General features: G+C 42.0%; 1 protein-coding gene across 5 annotated transcripts in view; it reads right to left on the bottom strand.

Moving 5' to 3' along the window:
• Nucleotides 1-19840, bottom strand: part of NUP214 (nucleoporin 214) — a 102190-nt gene that overhangs the window by 33760 nt on the left and 48590 nt on the right. For 4 of the 5 annotated variants that reach the window (XM_013058628.2, XM_013058630.2, XM_013058629.2 and 1 more), the window contains 5 exons: nt 19720-19819; nt 7350-7425; nt 5967-6045; nt 3098-3188; nt 846-907 (listed from right to left, as the gene is read on the bottom strand). In XM_013058628.2, the coding sequence (XP_012914082.1) occupies nt 846-907; nt 3098-3188; nt 5967-6045; nt 7350-7425; nt 19720-19819 (408 nt within the window). The remainder of the gene's footprint in view (nt 1-845; nt 908-3097; nt 3189-5966; nt 6046-7349; nt 7426-19719; nt 19820-19840) is intronic. The other variant, XM_013058631.2, reaches the window with a different exon arrangement.

Below are 19840 nucleotides of genomic sequence, written 5' to 3'. Positions count from 1 at the left end.
GCACACAGAAAGGACTCAAAAAATATTTGTTGAATGAACAGATGAAACATGGCCAATGTGTTATTTATTATAGGGAAAATCTAGAAATGGCCTAAATTTACCGACAGGTAAATCGGTTAAGTAGTTCACGGCATACATACAAGATAGAAATTATGTAGCCATTACAAATAACACTTTTATAAGATTTCCAGTAATACTGGAAAAGTTGAAAGGGATGGTGTTAAATGAAATAAGGTAGAAGACAAAAAACCCAGAAGCACATATAACAGAAATGCAGTAACTGAGGGGTATAAGGCATGATTCTACAATATATCACTTTCATAATAAGAGCTTGTTTTTTAAAACGAAAGAAAAATAAACTTAATTGCTTAAACTAAGAACTGGAAGGCACCTAAAAAATACCTATGGTTTCTTTACAGATCCTAAATTCTTTTCCACATTAAAAAAACGCCAGTTGATAGATATGTAAACAACACACCAGTAACACACCAGAGGACCAGTGTGTTTGCCAACAGTTTATGCAAGAGAGAAGATGAACAGTCTCTTACACATAAGAAGATGGAGCGAGACATTTTAATTCACATGTTAACATTCACATTGAAAGCACAGCCTTGCTTTTCCAGAAGCAAATCCTTTCCTTGTTAATTTAAAAAGTCAACAGACGCCCCCCCCCTTTAGTTTAAATCCAGCTTATTCTGAATGCACATCATCGACACCGAACTCACTGCAGATGCGTTAAGCAAGACTCAGCAGCAAGGAAAATGTCGACACATCTGTACGAAAACCCAGCATTCGTTTAGAGGAAACACAAAAGGACGGCTACGCCCCGCAGAGAGAGACAGTACCTTGTGTGGTGGTGACGTTAGAAGACGGGGTTGGTGTGATTATCCCAAAATTAAAGCCAGTCCTAGGGAGCGCAAGAAGAGAAGTTAAAGAAGAACAAATACCTGGGGTATTTTTGCCCGTTTAATGTCACATTTTACAACTTAGTCACACGATCGATCTGCTCGTGGGAATTTACAACTGAGAAGATAAATGAGAGCAGAGTGAAGTATGACCTCAGAGGGAGTCAAGGGCTCAGAAGGACAGCCGGGCCTTCCGCGGCAGAGTCTGGGTGGGGACCTGCGTCCAGGAAAGCTAAGGAGCAGTCATGGAAATGCAACGGGAATGTCCATGCAGGCATGGTGTGTGAGGGCAGAAGGCGTGTCTCATGATGGAGGCAAGAGAATTGGGCCAGGGAGAACCCCGTAAAACCCACCGCAAGATCAGAGAGCTCGCCAGGAGCATGCCACACTACCAGGGGGCAGGGAAGAAGGCAGGAAATAGAACCCACCACCCCTGCTGTTTGGACAGAACAATTAGTTCTCAGCTGGGAAAATTCGGTTCAAACCCTTCCCAGACTCTTTTTTATCAAGCCCTCTCTCTCTCCTGTTGTAGATTTTCTTTAAACTGTGAGTAAAGATACCATGGCCAAAGGAGAAAATTCAGCACATGCATGAACCAGAAGAGACTACTCACTGTGACGAAAGTTCAAATAGCAAATTTAAAACCATAGTTTCAAAACATGAAGGGCCAAGCGTATGAAACATAGTATTATAAGGATTTCGGTTTCTCCAACCCATCCCTGCCTTCCACGAAAGGACAAAGACCATCAAAGAGGATGTGTTCAACATTTTATCATATTAAAAAAAAAAATCCTTTCTTTGTTCCAACCTCGGTGAAGAAATTTTATCTAACAGAGGTAAGCCACTGACCCAGTGACCCCAACTTTTGGGAAGATTATCCGTTTACAGAAGTGAGGATTCGCCTTTGTGAATTAGCAATAACTCCTGGCACTGACCTACTCTTCAAAATTGGCTCCAAACTATCTTTGAGAAGTATAAAACACAGTGATTGACAAAAAGAAGAAATAATATATAATATCCTTCCTCAAATTCTATTCTAACCCCCTCCTTGCTCTTCACGTGTTAGGTTGAATGACACGAAACACATTCACATCAGGGGAGAGACCATGGTTAATTTGATTACAGTCACAAAAGCATGAAATGGAAGAGCTCCAGAAGCTTTCCTAATGGAACTGAACACTCAACCCTCCGACGGCAAAAACAAAATCTTTGGACAGGCTTTTGTCTCTGCTCCACAGAGCTTAGCTACAGACACCTTCCACAGGGTCCCACACAAGTGCCCCCAGCAGAGAGAAGAGCCCTCTGAGGTTAATCCAGGCTCCCATGGAAAGAAGGTTAGAAGACACTTGCGAATTTAAAAATGACTCAACTTTACAAGTATAGCCATCATTACTTTTAGAAAAGTGAAACACGAACGCTTCCCCATATCTATGTAAGACCCAGATTTTCCAATGGCTACTGTCTTTTATCACTTCTCCCAGTTTAATGTAGTGACCTCTCAAACAGTAAGGCTGATCTAAACGTCACACCTCGCCCCCAAATGGTGTGAGAAGGCAAATATGTCAGGGTGAATAAGCTGGAAGACCAATCACAGAATCTGACACGGACCTACTACTCAAAGAAAAGGAGGCTTATCCTGAAAAACAGAACAAAGAAATATATAGTAACACACATATAAACTTGAACTGAAAATGGGAAACACAGCTGGCCCTTGAACAATGCGGGGGTTAGGGGCACCCACTCCCACGCAGTGGAAAATCTGTGTATAACTTTTGATTCCCCAAAACTTAACTATGAATAGTCTATTGTTGACAGGAAGCCTTACTGACAACGTCAACATCTGATGAACTCATATTATACGCATTATATCCTGTACCTTATAATGCAGTAAGCTAGAGAAAAAAAATACTAAGAAAATCATAAGAGAAAAGACATCGTACTGTTTATCGGCAAAAAGCCTGCGTGTAAGTGGGCCTGCGCCCTTCCGCCCCGTGTTGCTCAAGGGTCAGCTGTAGATTGACATTAGGACAATAAGCGGCTGCTACTATCATCGGACGCATTATTGAAGTGATAAGAACTCCGGGCTCACATACAGTTAACAAGCAGATAAATATACCTCTGACTGTAAGACTGGGGGAAGCTATCTATAAGGTTGCTGGCGATCTGCCACGAAATTTAAGTTCATTACTGACCCTGCCGGAGAAAATGAGAAAGACTTGCTGAGCTGCCCAGCAGCAGGCGGGGGAGAAGTCACAGCTGTTTCTATCTTGGCTGCCCCTGGCCCTGAAATCATGGGAAAGAAAATAAGAACATTACAAAAAAACTGTTAGAAACACCGTTCCAGTTTGATGGTCTGTGCAGCCCCAGCCTGCGGGCCCCACTGTGCTCTCCTGGTGGGTCGGGTCAGGGGCCAGGGGAGCGGGTGTGTTCCAAACTCGTGTGAAGGCCTCTAAAAACTTACTCGTTGGTTCTGTCAGTGTTAATTCCAAACCAACACATACCCCACCCTCCTTTCCACAAAAACTATCAAAATGATTTCAGTGCACTTTAAATAGAAACCTTTGAAAGTAATTTTATAATTTTATAAGCTATAATTTATAATAAAGTTTTATAATCACAGAAAAGTAATATATATTGAAGGAAAAAAATCCAAAGAGAAACAGGGTAATATGAGAAATATGTCTGAATTAGTAATTTCATGGCCATTGACTTTCTCCCTACGTCCCTTCATTTCTCACAGAGGATAGTTTTATATTTCACAAATAGGTTTCTTTCTCCTTACAGAAGTAATACATGATTGCTGTAATGCCGAGAAGTGTCGAATGCTGAAAGTGCAATCCAACCTCTTCCTCACGTTCAATTTCATTGTTAAGTACTCATGAACAGTTCGGGGGATTATCGTCCGTCTCCCTCCTATTGCTCTACTTTAAAAGAGGGAGGGAGAGGGACACTTTATCTAAAAAGCCCAAACTGGGGTGCCTGGGTGGCTCAGTTAAGCATCTGATTCTTGATCTCAGCTCGTCTTGATCCTGGGTTCCTGAGTTCAAGCCCCAGGCTGAGGTCCACGCTGGGTGTGGCGCCTACTTTAAAAAAAAAAGCCCAAGCCAAACCAAACGGAAGAAAAAGTACATTCTCTTCAAATGAGTCCAAGGTAGATATTAGTGAAATTATGTAAAAAACCACTATAATGTAGTGTGGTGTATAATAAGAATATTCAATGCCACCTTGCTTATACTCTTGAAGAACTGGAAACAGTCCGAACTATCAGCGCAGTACTGGTAGACCCGAGCAGGGTCAAGTCCTAGGCTCCCACTGATACAGTGAGGTAGAGCTGTGTGAGATATGGAAAGATGAACAGAGTATTTACCGCAACGGGAGGAGGGTTAACACATACAGGATATGGCCATTTTCCTTTGAAAAACATCAATGAAGTAACCTTCAAGATATACAAATTAAATCATTAAGGGCTTTTACTTCCAAGACATGAAGTTAATGGGCAACTTTTACTTTCTACATCATCTCTCTTCCATGTAGATTTCTCTGAGAAGCGATAACAGTTTTATAATCAGAAAAAACAATGAAGATATTTCCATTCTTAAAGAACCATAGAGGTTTCAGAAAAAAATTTTTTGAAGAAACTTTTGGTAAACTTTTAAAAAGCATTTCTCAGGGACATTTTTCTGCCTCCAGAAGTCCCTTTCCTTTGATGATCCAGCGAGTGAAAATAGAAGTAAATGGTCAGCAATGGAAGACGGTATTTCACAATCGCTGCTACATGATGCATCTCAGAAATGTTGAGGCAATCACGCTAACTGGGTAAGATGTGCGTGAAGCAAATGCCTTAGGTTTCCTCAGTTCTTAAATTCAGGAGTGACAAAAAGCCCTTTAGAGTGGTCCTTGACAGAAGCTGGGATATAGGGTCTTTCAAAAACTTTCTAAAACATTAGCCAGAAATGGAAACCAACTTCTTAATCCTAAATGATTCAATAGTCTTTGGCAACTCCGCTCAGTTTTTCCTTCAGTTAACTTTAGATCTGCATCGAGAAGTGCTACATACCTCCTTCCCGTGGAGAGCTCGCACGGCAACAGTGGTGGCTCAGCACTGATCCAAATTCTAGAATACACCTTTGGTGTACACGCTAATGGCTCTCCTGAGTGCAAGGACTACTTACTGAAGATAAACCCAGTATCTAGTCAGATAGCTTTTGGTTACAGAGAAAGTTGGAATGACCGTATGGCTGAGCAGGGATGACGGAAAGCGGGCTGCTAATGTGCGGGGTTCTGTCTCCAACAGAATCTGCCCTGAGACTCACCTGAGGGCACGAATGAAAACAAATGCTGAAGTCCCAGGTGGGGCAAAAACTCAGAGCTGTGGGAGGCATAAGACCCCTGAAGCAGAAACTAACACATGCCAAGTTAAGGGTAATAAAAAAGGCGCCAACAGAAGGGATGCTGAGGATGACGTCACACCAACATCAGGTTATGTGTAACCTTGTGTTTCTAGGTGGTTTGGGCAATGTGGACCCCTGGGTCAAAGCACCAACGGGGATGACAAAAACTACAAATTTTAGCTAAGAATGACTAAGCGTGAGTGGGTACTGGGAAGTACGCAAGGTTATAAAATCTGATACTGACATTTCCTCTGACCTCTTCTATCACAACACATCTGTTTTACCTTCTGCATTTTACCAGCTTCGAATGATCACTGTGAACCAAGAGGATTTTTCATCCCTTTTAGTAGAACAATACAGGTCATGTCCTACTCCCTTTCCCTCTGGACTTTCCAGCAAGGCTGGTGACGACAACACTGTTGCTCCTTTTCAGGAAAAGCATTTCTAGGAAGATTTTTCTCCTACTGTGCTCAAATTTCAGAAGTCTGCAGAGCTGATGAAAGGCTCACTGATTTCCTGGAGACTGTTCATTGACTGAGGCCTTCCAAAGATCTCTTTAATAGTATCCTATGTCAACTGCCTCTGTGATCTAGAACACTGAACTGCTGTGTGTATGGGGGGGAGGGATCTTTTGCCCTTTTTTTTCACAAAAGTAAAAACACAAACTGACCTGAAGCTTTATCACCTGATGACAACTGACCAGACACTGGCATGGGCGCTGATGGCTTCAGGGAATTTATCAGAGATCCCTGTAACAGAACACAAGCAGAACATTTATGTAAAACCACTAGCCATCCTTTAGAAAAGAAACATGTAAAAGGAGAACATCATTAAAAAGTAAGCAAAAATACTTCTATTTAGTGTAATTTTAAAAAATCCTTACAATTTAAGTGAGTATTTTTAAATGCCTGCTGTGTCTAAGGGCGCACTAGAGGATGGAAACAGGAATATCCAGCAAAAAGCTCCAAGAACGCAGTCTTGCCCATGTGGCTATTTTCCCAGTGCCCAGCACAGTGCCTGGCACACAAGAGGCACCAGATTATCAGGCAGCTGAGTAAATGAATGAATGAAATGGGGGTGCTGGCTCTCAATAGATTTATAGTAAAATAAAAAGCCAAACTGTTTCACTTCTCCACCTCTGGGCAATGTTCTTACTCATTTGTTATGATTTATGCCTACTCAGGTGTCCTCCAAGGCCAACATGGAACCCTCCAGAAGCACGACCAGATGTTAAATGCTTAAATGCCATTTTAAGTCATGGCAAACTAAGGCTCAGAGCATGCTGAGAACTCATAATAGGCAAATTCTAACATCTAATCTCAAACACAGTCCAAAATGATTCATCTCAGAGACATGGAGAGTAGCAGAGAAAGCAGAGAAATCTTCTTAGGGAAGATTTCAGAGATAGCTTAAGCTACCTTTTAGCCATCTCTGATTATTCTTTTCTGGTTTAACTATTTACAATATAACCTATTTTTGTAAGAAACCATGTTTATCAGGTAAAAACCTAAATGTAGACATAATGAACATTACCAAAGAGGCAAGCTCTGAAAAACAGACATTGCAGGAGAAGCCAGAGAAGCCGCTCCCAGGCACTGATCCTGAAAGGCGCAGTGTGAGAACCACGGACGGGAAGAAGGTACGAGAGCCGGGCTCCAGCTCAGGCTCCAGGATTTACTGGTCGTGTGAGCTTGCATCACTCGCTTGTGCCAGCTTTTCCTCATCGGTGAAACACACTTAAATACCTGTCCCATTCTACTGCACACGGCTGTCGTGTGGTTTAATGAAGATCATGTTAAGTGAAGGTAAATCAGAAACCGAAATAACCCTCACAATGATAAGCTATTAGAATTATGACCCAAGATGTCCAATGGCACGAGAAAAGAGACTGACCTACTAAGTTAAGACCGGCATAAATTATAGGGAAAGCATCACAGGTCTTTGTCGGACTTACAGTTTGTTTAAACGAAGTCAGGACTTAAAACAGGACTGTCTTCAGTTTCAAAGACAGACACTGCATGGCTGTTCAAAAAAGCAAAAATCAGGAAGTCACCTGCTTAGCCTGGGTAGCAGCCGCTGGGGTCATCGTGGGGTGAGAGGTCTTGGCTGCAGAGTATGGCACCGAAGAACTGGGAAAAAAACAAAACACAAAAGCGTATGCTCAAGAGAAAGGCATGTGGGCAGAGACGTAATTCATTCTTGAGCCTACCGTCTAGCCAATAAATGATACCCATTTTGGGCAACATATGTCAGGGACCCCAACCAAAATCACGTGACACTTTCCTGAAGAAAATATTCTTTAAATAAAATTGGAGTCTTCAGCATAAAAATCAAAGCAGTGAGCTTAAAACTTTTTTTTCTTCCTGAAATCCTAAGAAAAAAAGTTAAAACTATTCAGAAGTAGAGCTTTTCCTTATCTGGACAGTCAGCCTACATTATCCTCTCCCTTGCCCCCATTCCGAGTTCCAAGACTGTGGGACTGGATTCTCTTCTCCAAGCCTGAGAACATGCTCGACAGGATCCACGGGATGTCAGGAATGACTGTGATAAATGGCTCCAGGGCGGGACTCAAAGAGGAGACAGAGACAGCCCCCTCGAGCCCAGCGCCCACGAGGCCAGCACACGAGAGAATCAGATGCGCCCCATACCATGCAGCTCGCACCTTCGCTGAGGTCTGAAAGTGTATCCACTATGTACGGAAACGAGATCTTTTGGTAACCCTGGACACAGTAATGCAGTGAACAGTTACTTCAGTAATTATTTGGTGTCAGTGCGTGAGGGAACAGACCTGCCTGCTTAATGCAATCACGGATAAAAGCTCTATTCCCGGCTCCTGGGAGCAATGTGTTCACCTGTCCTCAGTCCAAAGCAACTCTGGTAAGGACAGCAGCACTACCTGTAGGATCTAGTTATACTTTTCCGAATTCCCCCTAGAGTAGGGGGGATTGTTATTTTTCCACCAAAAAATTAACTTGGAAGAGGAAACACGAAAATAAATCCATGCCTCATAGAAGAAAATTATCAAATGATGTTAACACCCTCGCAAGCTCCCCACGAATCTGTTGGATCGACACAGGACACTTTCCAGGCTTTGTGAGATTGGGCGACAAGAAGCAAATGGAGTTATTTTCAATGAAACAAATCCCCTTTGCTTTTCTGTGAAGACAGAAGAAGCTAAGAAGCTATAAAAGTGTTCTCTCAAGAAACATGTCTCTGCTCCCCTGAGATGTTCCACCAGAGAGAGAAGGAACGTGGGAGTGGGGCTGAGGAAGCCTGGGGCAGACACGGCAGACCTGGGTAAAGATGTGGTTTGAGCTCCTAAAAATCAAAATCTTTTATGCTTTCCCAAAGACAAACAAAAAAGAAATTATAAGTAAAAACAAAAGCAGCAACTCACCCAACTTTGGAATATTTTTTACGCCCAAAACTTAAGTCATGACAGGACGGTAAATGAAACCATGCACGAAACAGGCTGAGTATAATTACTGCTCTAGCTGCTCGTGATAATGCTATAAAATCTCTCGGGTGTCCTAAATCCCCCAACACACAACACTGGGAACTCACAGCACCGCCGCACTGGGCCACGTGACAGCTCTGCAGAGAGAAACTGCTCAGCACAGTCCTCTGACAAACCTATGGATTAGATGGGACCGGCCGTGACCACAGAGTGCGACAGTGAGAAGGGATGGCTGACTCCTCCCTTATAGCAGTACAGGCCTGAGAGATCAGAACTTCATCTGATGTGCTCTGTTCCACACCCGAAAACACAAGTCAGAGGGCCGCAAGCAGACAAGGGCAGTGCACCAGGGCTCCAAAGAGACACCCACTACAGGCGTCGCGGATGACATTACATTACTGGCGACACTTGAGTGCTGCTTTAGAAATGAGTAACGGGGTGGCACGGGTCACGGAGTGTGGTCCAATTTGGTTCCTGGAGAAAAACACTTTGAACGGAGTCCTCTGGCTCTCATTCCCTAGATCTCTGATAAAAATTAAGCAACAACTACATGTGAAAATACCAAGTATCATGAACACAGAAGACGTCACTACAGACCTTCAATTCAAGGACTGCCTTGAACAAAAAAGAATCACTCTGCTCTCTGTTCTGTTGTTTGCCACCCCCATCAGTGCCACCTGGCCACACAGGCAGGCCGATGTGCCCACGCTGCAGGGTATGCGTTCTGCACACGATGACAAAACTGAATTGTTAAGACCATGAAGTGTTAAAATGTCACCTAGACCTTTCTCAGTAGTACTTTTGAGGTTAATGAACTTGAAACAAGGCAACTATACTCTTGTTGTGAAAGGGGCCAACTACTCGTTCTTTCACCTATTTTAACGTATTTTTTAAGTAAGCTCTATCCCAACGCCGGGCTCAAACTCAAGACCCCAAGATCAAGAATCGTATGTTCTACCAACTGAGCCAGCCAGATGCCTCTATTTCAACATTCTAAAGGACTTAAAAAATAAGAAAGCCGGTTATGCCTTATTTTGGTAATTCTTCACCATTATCACAGCATCCTGCTACGGATTCATCAATGACACAGCGGATCTAAACTGTGGAAGCAACTCAAATGCCAACTAATGAACCGGGAATTTTTTGGTAATAGTTTAAGGGAAGGTAAGGCAAGTGAGGAGAAAGGACAACATTTCAAGAGCAACTGGGGAAATAGAACAAAGATCAGGAGAGAAAAGGAAAGCAGATGATACAAGATGCAGAAAACAAAAGCTCTCGGTCCATTTTCTCGCCTACCAGATGGACAGTCACCCTGAAGTCTGATAACAAATGTGACACTCTGGGCAAGGATACAGGCGAGCTTATCATCATACACTGCCTGCGGGAAGATAAACGATACGACCTCTTACAGGGGTAAATGCGGCAACAGCTGTCATAATTACGTCCACATATGTCCACAAGTCCACAAATGCCTCCGTGCCCTCCCCAGTCCTGCACTGGAGAGGTAGCCTGCAGATACAGCGAGCTGCAAGCATGCAAAGAAATCAACACGTCCATTTATCCTAGCATCGTTGGTAACAATGCCAAGAGGAGCAACCCCCATGTCAATCAGTGCAGGGAGGGGAAAAAAAGCTAACAGTTCATTTTTACGAGTTTCTTATGTCAGTGGAGACTGTAACGGCCAACCACTGCTCCCCATTGGTAAATTTTGTGTCCTTGAAGATTTAAAACATTTTCCAAAATATCATTAAAAGTCTTCTAACCCAAACTGCGGTTCCTGCATGAATGTTCAGATGCCAAATGACTTAAATACTGTAGGAAATGCTTTAGAGCTCTGAGAAAGGCCTATGTTAAATATAAAAATGGGATTCTGTGAAGAATTCATAAGAACATGGAAAACGTTCACAATAATGTTTCATGATTAAGCTGAATAGAGGAGGTTGGTTACAAAGCAGCATGTAGTCAAACTTTAAAAAAACTAAATTTTCCGGGCACCTGGGAGGCTCAGTGGGTTAGGCCGCTGCCTTCGGCTCAGGTCATGATCTCAGAGTCCTGGGATCGAGCCCCACATCGGGTTCTCTGCTCAGCAGGGAGCCTGCTTCCCCCTCTCTCTCTGCCTGCCTCTCTGCCTACTTGTGATCTCTCTCTCTCTGTCAAATTAAATAAATAATCTTTAAAAAACCAAATTCTCAGAGAACAAAGATAAATAATATGTAAATAGTGACTGAACCTTTGTGGTGGGAATAAAGGTGATTTTAATTTTGTTCTTTTTAGCTACCTGCTTTTTATAATTTCTACAACGAACATTTATAATCAGGAATCAAAGTTTTTCCTAAAGTTAAAGTGGGGCAACAACTTTAAATCAGTGAAAGAAAGAACTGTCAACCTAGAATTCTTGGTGAAATATCCTTCAAAAACAAAAGTGAAATAAAGACTTTGGCAAACACATGAAAGCTGAAAGAATTCAGATCTACACCTGAAGAAATGTTAGAGGAATCTCTTCAAGCAGAAGGGAAACCACAGCAGACAGAGATACAGGACTAAACAAAGAAGGACAATAGAAATAATAAAACCATCTGGGTAAGCAAAAGAGGTTTTTCTTCTTTAAATCCATTTCAAATATGATCAACTATTTATAACAACATATTGTGGAGCTGATAACACAGCTAGAAGTAAAATGTATGATGATGACAACGGCACAAAGGTGGGGAGGGCAGAAATAGGAGAATACTACTGTCAGTTTCTTACATGGTATTTTTTAAAAAAGACTTTAATTATTTATTTGAGAGAGAGAGAGAGCGGGCCTTCATGAGCTGTGGGGAGGGTCAGAAAGAAAAGGGAAGCAGATTCCCTACTGAGTGGGGACACTGACATGGGGTATACCAACAGACTGGGGTAAGTTAAAGGTGTACACTGTAAACTCTAATGCAATCACATAACTAACATACAGCATTATAGCTCATAAACCAACAAAAAAGATAAAATAGAATCATAAAAAATACTCAACCCAAAAAAGGAAAAGAGGAAAAATGGAGCAAAGAACAGATGAGACAAAGAGAAACCAAACAAACCAAACAGCAGTACCACAGATTACAACCCAACATCATATATCACATTAAATGTAAATGGTTTAAGTACTCTAATTAAAAGTCACAGATTATCAGACTGGATAAAAAGCAAAGACTCAACTACATGCTGTCTACAAGAAATCCACTTTAAATATAAAGACAGAAAAGAGGTTCAAAATAAAAGGATGCCATACTAGTACCAACCAAAGAAAGTTGGATTGGCTACATTAATATAGAAGAAAGCAGCTGCCTTCGGCTCAGGTCATAATCCCGGCCTCCTGGGATCGAGTCCCACATCGGGCTCCTTGCTCCTCGGGGAGCCTGCTTCTCCCTCTGACTCTGCCTGCCACTCTCTCTGCCTGTGCTTGCGTGCTCTCTCTCTGACAAATAAATAAAATCTTTTAAAAAAACAAAACAAAAAAACAAAAAACCTTAAAAAAAAGAAAACCTCAATACCACTTTTAGTAACTGACAGAATAAGTAGATAAAATCATCATGAAAATAGAACACTTGAACAACACTAACAATCAACCATCTTAACTTAATCGACATTTATAGAACACGCCCAACCCACAAGACAGAATACATGCTCTTTTGAAGTGCACAGAGAACATTTACCAAAATGACTGACACTCCAGCTCAGAGGCTGTGACCAACTACCTCTTTTTATAAATAGTTTTATTGTTAACAGCCATGTCTATTTATTTACATATGGTCTATGGCTGCATGCAGGCTACAATGGCCAGGATGAGCAGCTGAGACAGAGACTGTATGTCCTGCAAGCCTAAAGTATTTACTGTATGGCCCTTTAAGAAAGGGCCTTCCATGGGGTTATGGACATTGGGGAGGGTATGTGCTTTGGTGAATGCTGATTCACAGACCTGTACCCCTGGGGATAAAAATACATGTTTATAAAAAATAAAAAAATAAAAAAATAAAAATAAAAAAAAAAGGGCCTTCCTGATCTCAGTTCTGAATCATAAAAGAAGTCTCAATAAATTGAAAGACTTCAGGTCATTCAAAGAATTTTTATTTTAAAGATATTATTTATCTATCTGACAGAGAGAGAGAAATAGATCACAAGTAGGCAGAGAGGCAGGCGGGGGGGCGGGGGAGTAGGCTCCCTGCTGAGCAGAGAGCGCAAAGCAGGGCTTGATCCCAGAACCCTGATATCACGACCTGAGCCAAAGGCAGAGGCCTAACCCACTGAGCTACCCAGGTGCCCCACAAAGCATGTTCTTTGATCACATGGAATTAAGTTAATAATAATAAAAAATAATAAAAAGATATTTATAAAACATCCAGTTATTTAGAAACTAAATAATATACTTTTAAATAACATAAAGGTATACATATATTAAAAAAAAAAAAACCTAAAAGGATAAATTCAGAAGTATTTTGAACTGAATGAAGATAAAAACATAACATATTCAAAATCTGTGGGATATAGCCAAAGTGGTTCTAAGACAGAAGTGTACAGCACCAAATGCCTGTATTAGAAGAATGGTCATAAACCAATGACCTTAATTTCCACCTTATAAAACTAGAAAAAGAAGAGCAAATAAAACCTTAAGCAAACAGAAAAATGAAAAAAAAAAGTAGAAAAATAATAGGAAAAAAAAATCAGTGAAACAAAAAGCTGGTTCTTTGAGATCAATAAAACTGATAAACCTTTAGCTAGACTGATGAGGAGAGGAAAAAAAAGATACAAATTACCACTAACTGGAAAAAGGGAAGTGAAATCACTATGAATTCTGAACACATTAAGAGGCTACTAATCTGGGACTATTATGAAAAACTTTGTAAGTGCTAACAGACTCAACAACTCAGACAAAATGGACACATTTCCTGAGACACACAAACTACCAAAATTCATTCAAGAAGAGAAGCTGAAAAGTCCTATAGCTATTCAAACAAACAAACAAACAAACAAACAAACACCTGGAAATTTTAAGCCTAGATGGCTCTACAAGTGACTTCCACCAAACATTTAAGGATGAAATTAACAAATCTACATAAACTCTTCCAGGAAACTGAAGAAGAAAGAATACTTCCCAACTCATCCTACAAGGCCACCATTGTTCTGATACCAAAACCGAACAAAAACATCACAAGAAAAGAAAATCTACACACAAATATCCTTCATTAAGGTAGATACAAAAATTCTTGATAAAATTTTAGCAAATGGAATCCAGCCTTATATGACAAGGGCAATGCATCATCATCAAAGATTGGTTTAACAATCAAAACCCAATCAATGTGATGAGGCTACCAAGACAACTTAAGGGAGGGTGGGGGGAAGAGTCTTCTTCGACAAATGGTGCTGGAACAACAGGATATCCACTTGCCAAAGAATGAAGTTGGACAACCGTGTCACACTATTTACAAAAATTAAGTCAAAATGGATTAAAGACCCAAATTAAGAGTTAAAACTAAAAGATTAAGAAGAACACATAGATGTAAATCTTTATGACCTTTGATTACACAGTGGTTTCTTAAGTATGACATCCAAAGCACAGGTAAATAAATAAATAAATAAATAAAACTTCATTAAAATTAAAACTTTTGTGATTCAAAGGACACTATCAACAAAGTTGATATTAATCAGGTGGTTTTTACCTGGGGAACGGGAGACAAAGGATCCATTTTAAAAAGGGCAAATATCTAAATGGACATTTCTCCAAAGAAGATACAAATGGTCTGTAAGCACCAGTGGATGCCCAACATCTTTAGCCATTAGGAAATGCATTTTAAAACCACATGATATACCACGTAACACCCAAATGGGATGACTATAATCAAAAACATGGACCGTACAAGTGGTGATGAGGATGTAGGAAAAATGGAACTCTCACTCAATCCTGCTGGGAATGTAAACGGTGTAGCTGTGCTTTGGGAAAAAGTCTGAGCTATGTTTGGCTTAAAAAGCTAAACACTGAACTAACAAGATGATCTAGCAATTCTTCTAGCAATTTTTCTTTTTAAAAGATTTTATTTAGTTGTTTATTTGAGAGAGAGAATACACTCACAAGTGAGCAGGAGGAAAAGAGCAGAGGGAGAGGGACTCGATCCCATGACCCTGAGATCATGACCTGAGCCGAAATCAAGTCAGATGTCCAACCGACTGAGCCATCAGGTGTCCCTAGCAATTCTGATTCTAAAATATTACCCCAAATACTTGAAAACAGGGACTCACACAGACACTTGCATACTGTACAAGGACAGTACACATTGTCCACTACATTATTAACAATAGCTAAGAGGGGGAAACCTACGTGTCCATCAACAGATAAATAGAATATATCCATACAATGGAATATTAATCAGCCATAAAAGGACTGAAATTCTGACAAATGCTACAATTTCAGTGAATTTTACAAATTCAAGTGAAATACGCCAGTTATAAAAGGACCAATAATATATGATTCCACTTGGGGCGCCTGGGTGGCTCAGTGGGTTAAGCCGCTGCCTTCGGCTCAGGTCATGATCTCGGGGTCCTGGGATCGAGTCCCGCATAGGGCTCTCTCTGCTCAGCAGGGAGCCTGCTTCCTCCTCTCTCTCTCTGCCTCTCTGCCCACTTGTGATTTCTCTCTGTCAAATAAATAAATAAAATCTTTAAAAAAAAAATATATATATATGATTCCACTTAAATGAGGTACTTAAAATAGGCAAATTCTTAGAGACTGAAAATAGGATAGAGGTTACCAGGGTCTAGGCGGGGGAAGTGGACGGTTACTTAATGGGCACAGGTTCTGTCTGGGATAATGAAAAAGTTCTGGAAATAAATAGCGGTGAGGCTTACACAGTATGGTAAATGACTTAATGTCACTAAAAATGTATACTTAAAAATGGTTAAAATGGTAAATGGTAAATTTTGTTATGTATATATTCTACCATGATGGTTCTGTTTCTACCATTCCTCCCTTTAGCCCTTTCTTAATGTAAGGACCAGACGCTTCCTGCTAAAGCCATAGGGCATCACAACTACTCATGCTTATCAAAGCTCATAGAATTTTACACTAAAAAAAGGTGAATTTTAGTATATATAAATTATGCCTCAATTTAAAAAAATTGCTAATGTAAAAAACAAATCAGATCAGGTTATACAACTGCCCCAAAGCATGCAACAGTCTGCAGCCAGGTCCTGACTACGGCTCACTAAATGCTACAGGGCACAGAACTCCACCCCTGCCCCTGCTCCCTGACCTCGGCGCAAAGGTGTCCTCCCCCCGGCTCCAGCCACCAGAAAAGCCTCCTGGCCTTCCCGAACTTGCCAGACATGCTCCTGCTATAGGCCCTGTGTTTGGGGCTTTCTGCTTTAGGATACTCATGAGATCTGTTTGGTCTTTGGCCTTTTGGTCTTTACTCAAATGTCAAGTGTCAAAAGCCAATGGAAGGAAGAATTTTCCATAGGACAGGAAGATCCAGTTTAATGGTGAGAGCAATATGGTCTGGTGCTTCTGAAATACTGTAGCCACTAACCATAGGGGAGAAGCACCTTCTTTGGCCACCCTTTTCTAAAACTGTAGCCCACACCCAGATCAGTCCTAAAATCCCTTCCCTACTTCAATTTCCTCCATCACACCTATCACCATCTTAAACACTGCATATTTTACTTACTCATTTCACTTATTGTTTGTCTTTCCATAACTAGGGCAGAATTGGTTGGTGGATTTTTTGTATTTTTTTTTTTAACTGCTTTATCCCCAGCACCTAGAACAGTGTATTAAAAGTATTTAATTAAGGGGCGCCTGCATGGCTCAATCAGTTGGGCTTCTGGCTCTTGATCTCAGCTTGGGTTGTAATCTTGGGATCATGGAATCAAGCCCCCTGTCGGGCTCCATGCTCGGTGCAGAGTCTGCTTTCTTCTCTCGCTCCCTCTCTCTTTGCCACTCTCCCTGCTGACAAGCTCTCCCTTAGATTTTTTTAAAGATTTTATTTATTTATTTGATAGAGATCACAAGTAGGCAGAGAGGCAGGCAGAGAGAGAGGAGGAAGCAGGCTCCCCGCTGAGCAGAGAGCCCGATGCAGGGCTTGATCCCAGGACCCTGGGATCATGACCTGAGCCGAAGGCAGAGGCTTTAACCCACTGAGCCACGAAGGTGCCCCAGTATTTTTTTTAAAGTACTTAACTGAGCATTTGTGGAAATAAATAAATAAATGAACACCAAAAGCCCTGAAAGAAATGATGTATCGGTTAAGCAATTGCCTTCAGCTCAGGTCATGATCCTAGAATCCCAGGATCGAGTCCCACATCAGGCTCCCTGCTCAGCAGAGTCTGCCTCTCCTGACCCTTCCCCTTCTCATGCTTTCTCTCTCTCTCTCAAATAAATAAAATCCTTAAAAAAAAAAAAAGAAAAAAGAAAAGTAAAGAAAAGAAAAAGAAGAAGAAGAAGAAATGATGTGTCTGGTGTGTTTTGGTAAAAAAATCAAAGAAACCAGCATCCCCACCTCATTTAGCCTCTCGTCATACTTCACCTCTGCCAGGAGTCTGGCCATACTGGCCTTCTTTCAACTCTGCCTCAAATGTGCTCTGCTCTGTCGCGGGTTTGGGCTTCTGGATATGCTGCATCCTCTGTCCAGAACCCTTTTCCCTCCACAGGCAGCTTCTGGTCACTTTCAGCTAAAGTACCGTTCCCTTACCAAGCTCCTCATCAACCCAGACTCCATCAGGACTCCTCATTACATGCCTGTACTTCCTCACTGCACTTACTATACTACAATCAAGTAACTCCCTGTGTAATTGCCAGTGGCTCTTGGTGGCTGTCCCACTAGAACATAAGTGCTGCGAAAGTGGAGACTTCTAAGTCTTATTCACGACTACCTCCCTAATAACCCAGCGCAGCATCGCACTCCTAGGAGATGCCCTGTGAGAATCGGTGGAATCCGAAGCGACTGAGGAGCCGTTGGTTCGCACTAGATAAACCCTCTTCCTTAAAACAGAGTGGCAGGCTCGTCAATGAATGTAACAGATGAAGCCAATGAACACGGGCTACCCCAGTGGCAGAAATACGTACGCTCATCGTATAATAAATCTTCTGTAAGATACTGCTCAGAAAAAAATTATATGTAAAGTTAAGTACTTAAAATACATTCCAGGAAACTACCACTTACCAGAATATGAAAGTGATTTCATAACGAACATGTTTTTCTCTCCACCTTTCTTATTGGAAGAGGTGGTAAATACCAGTTCACGTTTCTCGATTATGCTTCGCATTAACCCATTACTCAATGCCTGGTTATTAAAGATGAACTACATTCCGGACACCGCACTAGAATGTTGTTCAATACCTCTACTACAGTCCAAAACTACAGGGAAGGAAGAGAATGCTTCTTCGAGATTCCTTTTGATTTGTTGTGTCTGTTTTTCTTAACTCAGAGAACAGGGCAAACTTGGAACTCTTCCTCTGACAAAGCCCTGATGAGAGATCTGCTCAGATGGACCAGGTGAGGAAAGAGTTTAAGAAAAGGCAAAGGGGGGGCGCCTGGGTGGCTCAGTGGGTTAAGCCGCTGCCTTCAGCTCGGGTCATGATCTCAGGGTCCTGGGATCGAGTCCCGCATCGGGCTCTCTGCTCAGCAGGGAGCCTGCTTCCTCCTCTCTCTCTCTCTGCCTGCCTCTCTGCCTACTTGTGATCTCCCTCTGTCAAATAAATAAATAAAATCTTTAAAAAAAAAAAAAAAGAAAAAGAAAAGGCAAAGGGGGGGCACCTGGGTGGCTCAGTGGGTTAAGCGGCTGCCTTCGGCTCAGGTCATGATCCCAGCGTTCTGGGATCAAGTCCCACATTGGGCTCCTTGCTTGGCAGGGAGCCTGCTTCTCCCTCTGCCTTTGCTTGCCGCTCTGTCTGCCTGTGCTTGCTCTCACTTCTCTCTCTATAACAAATAAATAAATAAAATTTAAAAAAAAAAAAAAAAAACAGAAAAAAGGAAAGGCAAAGGGAGGGGCGCTTGGGTGGCTCAGTGGGTTAAGCCTCTGCTTTTGGCTCAGGTCATGATCTCAGAGTCCTGGGATGGAGCCCTGAGTCGGGCTCTCTGCTCAGCAGGGAGCCTGCTTCCCCACCTCCTGCCTGCCTCTCTGCCTACTTGTGATCCCTCTCTCTCTGTCAAATGAGTAAATTAAATCTTAAAAAAAAATAAAACGCTAAGGGAAATCACTAAGAGGTGTTTGTCCTCCGTGGTTAGTGACTACAGTATCTCAGAAATCCCAGACCATAGTGTTTTCACTATTAAGCTGGATTTTCCTGTCTTATGCAATATTCTGCCTTTTGGTGGCTTTTCTTTGCCTTCCCTGCACTAGGAACCTGGCTACAATTCCCCAGTTCTAAAGCACAGTTCTTTCCCTTGGAAGTTCACAACAACCACAAATGCCATCTTGGTATAAACAGCATACCAGAGCTTCAAGGTCACTACAAGATAGGAGAGTGGGTAGGCTTGTTTTTGGCTCTTAAGATAGCCCTGAGATAACTAAGAAATTCCTGGAACAGGCACTGTTGATAAATGGACCAGCGAGGAATAAAAAGAAGGCTGATGGACTAGTGAAGCAGGGCCACCCGATAAGCCCAAAACAGAACAGTGAGCAGACCTGCTCCATGGGGTGGCAGAGAGCAAGCATGATGTGGAAAAAACACAGGGCCTGCGGCCGCTCTTCCTGCTCCCGGACTCATCACCAAACACCAACTCCCTGAATGACATTGGTCCCCACCATCCCTGTGTTCAAAGTGAAGAAATGCCCCCCAACTCTTCCTGTGTCAGGGAGAGGATGCAGTGGATAAAGAGATCTAACCTAAGAGAACCTAAGGCTCTGCCACAACAGTGTGATGACAGCAGTGCTGCCCCCTGCAGGCGATCTGTTGCTACTGAAGAAGAACTGCCTGGCGGAAACAGTCCAGGTAGTAACATACCCCATGGCTGCAGAGGTGGCGGTAGGATTAGTCTTCAGTTCCTGCACATTTACCACTTGAGGGACATTCTTCAGAGTTGATTCAGTCAAAGTACTTACAGCTATTTAAATAGGGAAGAGAG

Source organism: Mustela putorius, unplaced genomic scaffold (assembly GCF_011764305.1).
Source record: "Mustela putorius furo isolate JIRA1106 unplaced genomic scaffold, ASM1176430v1.1 tig00000596_pilon_pilon_pilon, whole genome shotgun sequence".
Lineage (NCBI taxonomy): Eukaryota > Metazoa > Chordata > Mammalia > Carnivora > Mustelidae > Mustela > Mustela putorius.
The sequence above is the reverse complement of the archived record's forward strand: the minus strand, read 5'-3'. Positions and strand labels throughout refer to the sequence as shown.